Here is a 12,139-nt window from a genome sequence, read left to right on the forward strand (position 1 = left end):
CTTGCATACTTGAGCTGCATTTTGGCTGTCTTGGCACAAAAAAAATGCACCAAATGTGGAGATACTGTACTCTACAAGAACTCCTCCTCTGCTTTTGTGCAGTATTGTGGTGTTCCTGCAGGGCCTTCTTGCTTGTCTGTTTTGATTTTGATGTTTGACGTTGGTCTTCTCTCATATTATTGACATCTGTTACCCAAAAATTAAATCCTGTTTGGATGTGAAAAAGTGGAGCACAGATAATTGGACTGAATTAATTCTAGTCATCATTTTATTTGTATCTCTGCAGTGATGGATGGGCGGACAGGTATGATGTGACAGATGGCTATGTTAAGGAAGCGGCCGGCGGGATTACCATCAAGCTCCAGTCGGCTGACGTGAAATGGTTTGATGAATACTACCTTAAACTTCGTCCTGAAAACAATCACAGAAACCCTTGGTTTCCAGAGTTCTGGCAGCATCGCTTTCAGTGTCGACTAAAAGGTCACACCCAGGAGAACAGCAAGTACAACCGCACCTGCAGCAGTAAGTACAGACAGAAATAGAAATACAGTCAAAAATAGACTGCCGTTATTGCACTTGAACATTTTTAATGGTAGAGTTACTATAGTTTACATTAGGTTTGTTATTGGTCAAGTCCCTTTACTCACATAAGGGATAACACCAGAAATTTACAGCTGTGCTTGAATACTGAAAGAAAAGAGAGGCTGTATTGTTGGCAGACAACATATATTGTTTTGAGTCTGCATAACAGGCCACAGTACCAATCTGCATTTCTTTTGATAGGTTTTTGTAATGGCTGCTGTTAATGCAAATAACAAACAAAGAGAATGTGTGAACACACAGTCACACACCTACACACAGACCACATGGATGCACAGAGCTTTCCGGTTCATCTGCAGCCATCTCGTGTGGCTGTGAGTGAACCCACCCTTTATTTTCAGCTTCTATCCGCCCCCATGTCTTTCTCTCTCTGTTCCTTTCCCCCCATTCATAGGCAAAACAGTGTGTGAGCGTAGCATCAAAGGGACCCGTGTCTCATGTATTCTAATGAAATGGGACGTGAAATACAAATGAACAGGACACAGACAGAGACAGAAAGAAAATGAGACACGGAGGTGGAAAGTAACTGATGAGGAAGAGGAATGACAGCGGTCTTTGATGTTTGGCGGGGACAGTTTTTTCATAAAACCTAAAGGGGATATTAAGAGTTTCTCTGATATGTTTGCCTTTTTTCTACCTACTGTTCCTCACTAACCCAACTGTCCATTTCCCCCAACTCTACCCCTTCACCTCTGCAGAGCGAGAGTCACTTCGGCAGCAATATGCACAGGACACTAAGATGGGATTTGTCATTAACGCCATCTACTCAATGGCATATGGCCTGCATAACATGCAACGGTCACTCTGCCCAGGTTACAAGGTAGGTGCTGCTCTGGTGGATGAATAAGGAGGGGTACACTAAGACAATACTACAGACAAAATGAGGGTAATGAAGAGATGGAGAGGGAAAATAGCAGGACTTACAGAGCCTAAGTATTGATGCCATGGTACAGTTGCCACGCGGCCCATTTTTGACTTGTTATCACATTATGTAAGTTGGTATCCAAAAGTCTGGGAACACCAGTAAAGATCCTTCTCCAAGGTCTTGCTGAGATTTCTGAAGGGTTTCAGCAGTGCCTGTGGAGCAGTTACTTTACTATTTTCAGACTATTTTTTGAGCTCATTATCTGTGACAGCTGTTTTCCCCAAACATATATTTATTTCCGCTGCAAAAGTAAAACATGTTACAGGAGCTTTCACAAACTCCTGCAGGTTAAACTGGGCTGATCGAGCAGTTTCTATGGTGATTACATATAAGAGACTCTCAGCAAACTCACCAAAACAGACCACCAGCTTAGCAAGACTAATGGAAAAGGACGAAAGGATAAGAATTAGATGTAAAATGGTTACATTTTAGGTCCTGTCCTAGTTTGCATTTGGTATTTAAAGCTCTAAAGATTTGTGCAAATACATCCCATACTCTAACAGGTAAAGAAAATTAATTAATATATTAATTATTTCCTGTTTGCATCTCCACACACAGCACTGTGTTACTGTGATGAAGTTACTTTTTCATCTCTTAGCAAACAAAGCTTGTTGTGCTGATGTTCTGATGATGTCCTGATTGTGCTCTGAACAAGTCAAATGCCATACACCCCCTCTCAGACCTCAGGTCTAGCCATAATCTAATGCACACTTAGTCTTTCTTTGCTTACAATAACAGTTTGACGTCTGACGCTATCACTTAGTTCTGATGCCACGATTCCAACTTTCAGCACACTACTTAGTAAGCAATGTTTTGCTAGAAAATTGAGGCGCAGCTAATAAAAGGTGAAAAATGCAAGTGTATTTGCTTGAGCAAGCCTCTAGCTGTCATGTTTCAAAGAAAGGAAGGAACCGAACAAGGAAAGCTGACCTTTTTGTAAGATTTTATTTTGGGGCTCTTTTTAGGCTTTAGTTTTGACAGGACACTAAGTGGACAGGAGAGAAGGGAGGGAGACACTTGAACCAAGGCTCCTGCAGTAGTATTTCAGAATTTGGCACAGCAGCTCAAATTTGCGAGCTACATCACTACCCAAGAACTTTTTTTTAAAAAGAGGTTTACATGGAAATATAATAGACTTTGGACAACACTTTGCATTTATTCAGGAAAATGTAAATTAAAATGATGCCAAACACTGATAGTATATGTCAAACTTCATATTCACTTAGAAATTCAGAAAACAAAATGCTAAATTTTAAGTATAGAGCAGCACGATTCTGTATTTTTGGCACCAAACGCCGGTGCTGCTTCACCTCTACATACTTTGTGGGGATGACTTAAAATTCATTAATGCAAAAATGTCAACATGGGCTTAATTTTAACTAAACTTTATGAGATGATTGTGAAAATGTTGCACTGTTTGGCTTGCATAGAATAGGCACTGCATAGGAAACCATACTGCCACGCTGTCCTCACTTTTTCTAGAATGTGGCGAGCCGACTCACCTCAACAGCTGATTGGTTAAATTTTATCTTTACATTGTGTTGCTTCCAAAGTACAGTGAACATGTTTTGAGAATAATAATTAATTGAAAGGCCAGTTGTACACAATTTACTTCCATAAAATTATGGAAATTTATGTTGTTAAAGTTGATGGTCATAACTGTTTTTCTGGGTGCAACATGACCATCTATGTGTTTTAAGGGCCTGTGCGATGCCATGCGACCCATTGATGGGGCTAGACTTCTGGACTTTTTGATGAAAACCAACTTCACCGGTGTGTCAGGGGAAGGAATCTTATTTGATGAAAACGGAGACTCACCCGGCAGGTAGGTGCTTTAAACTGTGCAGAGACGTCATAGATCTCTATGGAGTGCAAACAACCTCCCACTGTTGTTCAATGTGCACCTTTTGTTTACAGGTATGAAATAATGAACTTCAAAAAGATGGGGAAGGAATACTATGACTACATAAACGTCGGCAGTTGGGACAACAGAGGCTTAAAAATAGATGATGATGAAATCTGGCCCAGCAAAGAGAGCGTGATCAAGTCAGTCTGCAGTGACCCCTGTGACAAAGGGCAGATTAAGGTAAGATGAGTAATTTTCACACAGTAGACCTGGAATTAGATTAAAATAACTGAATAATAAAATTATTAGTATGATGAGTGTTTGAGGAATTTTCATTATCATCACAAACTGATTTGTATCATGTTACGTTACCAGCCTACACCTCTTTCACCTCAGCCTGTATTCTACTTTTATACCAGACCTCTTTGCTCCTCCTACAGATCATTTATGTGACATGACTGAAAGTAAAGCTTCACATTAATACAGTGGCTTCGTTTGAACTCTGCTTATGGCGTGAGTGCGTATTCTGTCTCCTTCAGGTGATCCGTAAAGGTGAAGTGAGTTGCTGCTGGACGTGCACCCCCTGCAAAGAAAATGAATTTGTGTTTGATGAGTACACCTGCCAAGCCTGTGAGCTGGGCTCCTGGCCTAATAATGACCTCACAGGTCGGTATCATAAAAGATATAAAGAATATTCACATGATGGATTTTTTTTTTCTTAATACAGCCTGTCAGTGTGTATTACATATTAGCATTGCACAGGAAATCCTGCACAAGTTACCCTAGAGAGAGAAAGTGAGAGGCATCCATTTACCATACCCTCCTCTTCCCTCCTCCTAGTTTCTTCTTCTCCACTCCCGTTTCCTCCCAGCCACTCCCTCTCTCTCATATCGTTAATTTGTTACCAACATGGTCACTCGTGTTTTAATTATTCTGCAACGAGAGCGGCTTGCCATGCAAATACACTTCAGTTGCAATGAAAATTTTTTTCCTCTCCATTGCGTTCGAAGAGGTTGCATATTGCCTTGTTGTTCTTTCAGCTTCTCATTATACTGCACGCTAGCTCCTCACCAAGCTCAATGATTAAAACATGAATTGAGACCTGCTGAAAATTCAGAGGGAGCTTCTCTGTCTGAGACAGAAGAATCTTTAAAAACTGAAACAGGGAGTGAATCAGTGCGAAAATGATCAGCAGAAAGCTGACACTGGAGAAAGAAGATAAAGGAACGGAGGCTTAATTGGGGTTATCCGTGTGTTCGTTAGTGTTCGTGACTGTGGGCTCAGAGTGTGTGACTACATGCATGTGTCTCGTTTCATCAACAATAAGTGCTGCATATCCCCCTGCGGGGCTATATGGAACAGTAATAATGAGGTGTAAACAAACTGCTTGCCCTGTTCCACCAGCAGACATTTTGATCTTTCTCCTTGAGGCCAAAAGAAATCTGAGGGAAAAAAATATATAAGATATAAAGGGGAGGGGGGAAAAGGTAAAGGAGCAGAGGGAAAAGGTAAAGCAAGGTCTCAGCTGACAAGGACAGAAGCAAAGTGGGAGCGAAAACCATTGAAAGGATATGGAATAGTTTTTCAGACAGCAGTGGAACAAAAACAAGAAAAGACTGGAAGAGGAAAAAGACTTAAAAAATAAAGTCATGGTGAAAGTGGGATAGAGATGAATAGAGGCTCCATCATGAGCAGCAGCAAGGGAGAGTGAAAGAAGGAGAAAAAGGGAGGATTAGCTATGGGATTTGAGCCTCTTCGCTGATTGGTAAAGTTCCACAGTCTGAGTCTGAGATTGTTTGAAAAACTTTATTGTGACTGCTCACTTCAAATGGTCACTCTTCCTTTCGTGCACCAGTTTGGTTTACACTCAAGCATTGCAGCATTTCCTGCAGGTTCCATGAACTAACTAATTATCAAATTGCTGACTATGCAAATGCTTTCTGACTGCTCTGAGAAAGCCCACGAGGAGAAACACTGATCTGGGATTTCCCACCCAGCATCTAGATTAATTGGAGCTAAATTTCCACCCACCTCACGTTGTCATTAGTGGGTGGTCTTGAGCTTGTATGACTGGAAAAGACAGGTACTGTAGTTATTGTTTTTGAGTTTGTTTATTATGTGGAACAGCTGTATAGGTATAGATTTAACAGCATAAACATAACATCACAAATATTCTTAAGATGACAAAGAAACAGATACGGATACATTAAATTATTTTTAATTGTATTTCAGAAAGATTTTAATTTGTTTTCATTCCATTAATATTTCACTTTGGGCTTTTCAGTCATTTCAGTCTGAAAGTCCTGCCTGACTTTGCTTCTCTGTTTGTTTACTGGCCCTTTGGCTCCCATTTATGCTTTTGTTTACGCCCTTAGACCTAACCTCATTACTGATTTAATAAACTTTGTTAACCATGTTAAATACAAAGTTTATGGATTTCTTAAGTTATTTCTTTAATGATCTTTTTCTCTGTTTGCATGCAGAGAAAATGGAAGAAAAAAAGGTTAAAAAATAAAATATACAGGGGGCAGAAAGAGAATTAGAAAGAGACTATTTGCATTTCTTCCCTCTAAAGTATGTCTAGACTGACCAATAATTCAGCAAGCATTAAGACGGCTCGTAATTAGAACTGTCCCTTTAATTAATGACACTTTATCTCCTTGCCTATGAGGAAGACAGAGATGGAGGTAGAGAATTACAGGAGTAGGTGGGAGGTATGAGGATGAGGAGAGATAAGGAAGATATTCGGGGTAATAGAAGCGGGCAGAGTGATGGATGGATTATTACAAAGAAATGGTGAGCAACAGGAGACAGACAAGAAATGGTGAATGACAGGGAAGGAGGAAGAAAGACCAGGAGGATGGATAAGAAGAGGAAAGTGAAGTACAAAGACGTATTTGTAAAGTATTATTAGAAGTAGTATTCCAAATAGCAGTGAAGGAGGTGCAAGGGAAAAAAATAAAACTGTAATTTGTGATAAATAAAGGTCCCATAGTTCAATAGTGGAGAGATTTCATACTGTAATTAAACAGTCATCATCTCATTTGGGCACCTACACCAACAACCCCCTTCCTTCCTCCCTGTTTGCTTCGCATGCTTTTTATACTAAATCAGACCCACACCTGTATACAAAAGTTGCATACTTTGCAGGCAAAGCTCGGCACAACGGATAACTCGCAAGCGTTTCTTGCCTGGAGGTCTAACATGTACAACTCTAACCACGACCTGTGCAAGCTGTTGGACCTTTAGAAAGCAACCGAAGACCAATTTTATTCAGAATGGTTAAAACTGGATATAAGAAAAAAAAAAGTGTGAGAATGAGCATAAAGTAAAGGCTGAACAATAGTTTGCTATTGTTACCTAAATCTTATTATCCATATATATTCCTGTGTGTCACATGTCAAATAAACTGATGATCAGTGAATGATCTTTTCTGAAAAAATACATTAACAAACTGATGTCCCCCACGTCCCCAGGCTGTGACCCAATACCAGTGGAATACCTTCGATGGGGAGACCCTGAACCCATTGCTGCTGTGGTATTTGCCTGCCTCGGTCTAATGGCTACATTTTTTGTCACTGCAGTCTTTATTAGGTAACATATCCCTTTTATTTCTTAAAATCATTGGATTTTTGAAATTGTTTTCCTTCCTGTTTATTTAAATTCTTGCTTGCGTGTCTTTATGAATGTGGATATTCAGATTCCGGGACACTCCAGTCGTGAAATCTTCCAGTAGGGAACTGTGTTACATAATACTGGCAGGTATCTGTTTGGGATACCTGTGTACCTTTACCCTCATAGCCAAACCCCACGTCATCCATTGCTACCTCCAGCGACTGGGAATAGGCCTGTCACCTGCCATGAGCTACTCTGCACTTGTCACCAAGGTAAGGCCTGAGTGAAATGGTGGGTCCACAAGTTGTGAAAAGTGTGCAGTTAATGTGTTTTTCATTGATATGCCTGCATAATAACAGTGAGTGCTCTGTAGGAACGGAGAACGCAGATTGCAGCATATTCAGTATGTACTATATGTCCTGATGATGTTTGGAATCTGACCCCAGACAAACCGCATTGCTCGGATCCTGGCAGGAAGCAAGAAGAAGATCTGCACAAAGAAACCTCGCTTCATGTCTGCCTGTGCTCAGCTTATCATTGCCTTCCTCCTCATACTGCTACAGCTGGGCATCATTGTGGCTCTCTTCCTCATGGAGCCCCCGGAGGTAGGCTCTGTGTGTTTTAATAGAAAAAATATCATCAGAAGTAGGAGACAAATCAGAAGATTAATAAAATAAAACAAAATAAACAATAACCAGAGGATGTTAAGTTTGAAATATAACAGATTGCAGATTTGCCCTATTAGAAATTAGGAGAGTGTCTTATTGGATTTTTGTATTTTGAGTTCTGTTAAATGTGTTAAACTACTTCACCGGTTTCACATGTTTTTCACATTTGATTGTCAACAGAAATTTCACTGATTATAAATAATTGATTTGATTGGCAGATAAAAGGCAGTAAGAATTCAAACAAGACCAAAGCTTAAAATGTTAGTGTATACCCCTAAATGGATGTAGCCTAGCTGGATATTGAGACATCTACTTGTAAGTCTGTAGTTGTTCAATTTAAAATTTTCTGACAGCACATATAATTTGTAAAGTTGATTACCATCAAATTTGGTTCTTATCTGCTGAAATGCCTGAATTCATTTTCAATAAACCAATAAATATTGTACATCAGAAGTGGGCAGCATAATCATGAAATGTCAGTGAAATTACTTCCATAACTGTAATTTTACATGCCGCCATTGACTTACTACGGTCAATTCTTATTTGTATTAAAGACGTGACAGCAACAGTGTTGTCACACTTTGGATAACACGCATGTCACATTTCCTCTGGTGTCTGCAGGTCATCCACGACTATCCCAGCATCCGCCAGGTCAACCTCATTTGCAACACCACGAACCTCGGCGTGGTTGCCCCGCTGGGATACAACGGCCTGCTTATCCTTAGCTGCACCTTTTATGCCTTCAAGGTACGAGATAGTGTTTGTCACTTTTTCCCATTACCACTTCGATATCAAAAATACCTGTGACAATTTTGCATTATTTCTATAACACAGTATCGAACACGACTGAAACATGTTGTTACAACTGGCAAAGCTGCCAGTTAGAGAACTCTAAACGCTGTTGACATGCAATAAAAGTTCAGTGTGTTGTTATCCGTAGAGATACTCTGTATGAGTGTCTCTACATATGAGGAGGTTTACACAGACATAATGTGAAAAAAAATGATTAAGCCACTGTGGTTTTGCCTCTCTAAAATTTTTTGCCGGCAGTAAATGAAATTATGTTACCCCAATCAAATTATAAAGTCAATGTTGTGATTATCCATGACCAGCGGCCATCCATTTTCTGCGGAGTATGAGAGCAGAATTGTAAAAAGAGACAGAAGATAAATGCACTGCACTTCAAACAAATAAATTAACCGAGTTTTAAACATAGCAGCTGAGTAAACCAATTTAACTTTGCAGGCCAAATGCCTCACCTAATTCACTCGCACAAATCGGTGTGGCCAGCAATAAAATGACAACTGTAAGGGGTTAAGAGTGTGTATCGCTGTATATACTGTAAAGAATGTCTACATTTGCTTTATTTTTCTTGATCACAGCGAAATGCACAACAGCAATTGTGAAGGGAAATGAAGGAATGTTTACTTATGCTTCTCTTTCTTTTTCCCTCCAAGACCCGCAACGTCCCAGCTAATTTCAATGAGGCTAAGTACATTGCCTTTACAATGTACACCACCTGTATTATCTGGCTGGCATTTGTACCCATCTACTTTGGCTCTAACTACAAAATTATCACCATGTGCTTCAGTGTCAGCCTGAGTGCCACTGTGGCTCTGTGCTGCATGTTTGTACCCAAGGTAAGGTTGCTTTGCTTAAATTGCTTTTTATTTCATTCTGATTGCTTGTCTGTTGTTTTTATGAATATTACCTGAATCCGACTATAGTTGTTATCTAAATCTGTGCATAAACTACATTAAGCTTCAAATGACCATTGCAACAGAGCTCACTGTAGTTCCCCACCAGTTGTGAGAATTTGAGTCAAATATTTGAATAGATAAATGCTAAGATTCAAGAGAACATCTCTTTTGATATTTTAATCACAGATGTTTCAGCACTTGTAATATCAGGATCTAGATTTTCTCGTACAGTGTCACTACAGTAAAAAAAAAAAAAAAAAGCCTAAACAAGAAATTCAGTCAATCAAAAATACTTAGCAGAAGCTTCTTTTGAGAATTTTCTTTTTATAATATGTTTAGAATATTAAGGTGAGTCATGAGAGGCTTGATTATTATTCTAAAAAAAAAGATTAAAAGACCAATTTGTGTAGCCAACGCAATCAAAGTCTCTCCAGAAATTTGCATAGTGCCGTTAATCTTTGCAGTAAATGACAACAAGTAGTCACTGTTCATATCTAACCGTTTCCATCAGGTGTACATCATTCTGGCTAAACCAGAGCGTAATGTGCGTAGTGCCTTCACCACTAGCACGGTGGTGCGCATGCATGTGGGCGATGGCAAATCATCCTCAGCTGCCAGCCGCTCCTCCAGTCTGGTTAACCTGTGGAAACGGAGAGGCTCCACTGGAGAGACACTCAGGTATTTCTGCGTGTGTGGATTGTGTGTACCCAAGAGGCTTGTTGACCAGGTTAATGCCGGGTTGCTCTTCCGTTATATTCCAAGGCACCATTTCTCCAATAGCGCACTCTGAGACTATTTATGGTGTGTGCATGTACGTGTGTGTCGGTGTGTTTAAGCTCTCTAAGAGATTGATTCTCTGAACTCCATCGAGTCTGCCTGACTGTTCTTCTGACCCTGACATGAACTGCAGACAATTGCCTAATGGAGATGCAGCAAAGGAAGAGATTGGAATGAACTGAAGAAGGGTTAAGGAAAATACTAAAAAGAGAATTATAAATGGAGAAGAAGATGCATAGAGAGAGAAAGAGAGATGAAGAGGGGAAGTGATAAGAAAAGAAGAAAAGAAAAGGGTAAAGGAGTAGTTTGATCAAAGAGACATAATAGCTTTCACACCCTGCTTAAGGCCATCCACAAGTCATCTACAGTGACAAGGAACCGATCAAAAGACACAAAGGGAGTGACGCAAAGCCACTTGCCCGAAATGAAAAGGGGAGAAAAAATAGACAAGGAATATTTTTGTTTGTCAGCAGGTTCCTCCAGCACACCCTGCTTGGCAAGCAAGATTTCAATCACACTCTTATATGAAATGTCACAAGTGTTTCCTTCTTCATTCGCTTTACTTTGCTCTTCCCCTTTTCTCTTATGGTCCTGTCATCCTCTGTGGGCGGTGATAATTGGCAGAGGGCTGTCTGTCTCTTCAGTGCAGGGCTGGAAACTGTTGCCTTTGAGGTGCTGTCATTGTGTAAACTGAACAGACACATACAGACATGAGTCCAGCAAACCCGAGGAAACAGAAAAGACATGTTTGACTGATGTCTGAACTGCGGAAAAATACTGGATTTACCTTCAGGACATTCTCAGAAATTAAGGGAGTAAACAGACCTTAACAGGGTTCATCGACTTGTCCCCATACATGAATCAGTTTTGTTTTCTGGTGGAAACTTTTATAAATGTTCTACCTGGAATCTTTTCAGTGGGTTCTGATAAATAGTGATAAACCTGAAATCTTCAGTGAAAGGTTTAAAGTTTGGAAACCAAACATTAAAAGTAAGAAACAAATGTGATTTGAATTTTGCTCGTCTCATTTTAAAAATTGGCTCCCTTACATCACAGGGAGCCAAATCTGGCAGTGGCAAGCAGCAAGTGTGTTGTGTGGTCAAACTATTCCTGCCTTGTTCATTGCACTGAGAGCAGGTGCATGATGGCTTGTGGTGTTATGTGCCAAATGTTCTTCCTCGGATGCCCACAGATATCACAGTAGTAATATGTGTGGTGAAAGTGACTGTAGTCAAATTCAAGGTGATTATCCAACAAAAAGAAGATGAGTACATTCTAGGATGTGGTCTTTATCTTGTGCCCTTTCTTTGGAGGCTTGGACACAATGGACTATTCCAATATAAACTGCTGTTACCTCTGTGGGTAGTAGTGTGAGACCCAGCTCTCATCAACAAGCTGATTCCTTCATAAAAACAAAAAAGTCAGTTTCAGATAAAAGTTGATGTTTGCTCTCAATCTGTAATTTAGATTTAAATAAAATCTAAATTACCTTAATTCTGTGAAATTTCTTATCTTTCGTAACTTCTGTCCAGCCTTTACAGTTTTTTACAGACACTAGGACACATTTCTCAATACTTAGGTCACGTTTGCAAAACTCCTCACACAGTGAGCACAACAGAAGTCTATGTGGGCTAAACTGAGGACCAGTTATCATTGTTTTGGCACAAAATGCATCCAATGACTACATCTCTCAAATTTCATGAATTATTTTCTCACTCAGACACAACAACTGCCAAAAATCTTTGTACGGACAGGACATTTTGCATGTGCTTACATACTGTTTTCAAAACTGTTAAACTTATGGCCAAAACAATAACACAATGCAAAACTTGAAAAGACAGCAATATTTTATTGAAACATATTTTAAATCTAAAAATGCAGTTTACAGTTTTTTCTGATTGCTTAAGCACATTTTTTGTAACTATTGGCTAATTTTGCAAAACTCTTCACACAAATAAGAAAACCTGTCACCCAATCATCAAAACATTGTAGTTCTCTTGCAAAAGCG

At 39.7% G+C, this 12,139-nt stretch overlaps 1 protein-coding gene across 2 annotated transcripts in view; it reads left to right on the plus strand.

Moving 5' to 3' along the window:
* Nucleotides 1-12,139, plus strand: part of grm5b (glutamate receptor, metabotropic 5b) — a 100,015-nt gene that overhangs the window by 67,364 nt on the left and 20,512 nt on the right. For both annotated transcript variants that reach the window (XM_086261357.1, XM_086261358.1), the window contains exons 7-17: nt 287-522; nt 1,299-1,420; nt 3,226-3,350; nt 3,443-3,611; nt 3,911-4,037; nt 6,848-6,965; nt 7,072-7,258; nt 7,433-7,591; nt 8,276-8,401; nt 9,112-9,294; nt 9,866-10,032. In XM_086261357.1, coding sequence (XP_086117483.1) covers nt 287-522; nt 1,299-1,420; nt 3,226-3,350; nt 3,443-3,611; nt 3,911-4,037; nt 6,848-6,965; nt 7,072-7,258; nt 7,433-7,591; nt 8,276-8,401; nt 9,112-9,294; nt 9,866-10,032 — 1,719 coding nt within the window. The remainder of the gene's footprint in view (nt 1-286; nt 523-1,298; nt 1,421-3,225; nt 3,351-3,442; nt 3,612-3,910; nt 4,038-6,847; nt 6,966-7,071; nt 7,259-7,432; nt 7,592-8,275; nt 8,402-9,111; nt 9,295-9,865; nt 10,033-12,139) is intronic.

The sequence above is a fragment of the Aulonocara sp. 'chitande type north' Nkhata Bay genome, linkage group LG14 (assembly GCF_057382095.1).
Source record: "Aulonocara sp. 'chitande type north' Nkhata Bay isolate Kocher_YH1m ecotype deep benthic linkage group LG14, A_spYH_male_GT1.1, whole genome shotgun sequence".
In the NCBI taxonomy this organism is placed as follows: domain Eukaryota; kingdom Metazoa; phylum Chordata; class Actinopteri; order Cichliformes; family Cichlidae; genus Aulonocara; species Aulonocara sp. 'chitande type north' Nkhata Bay.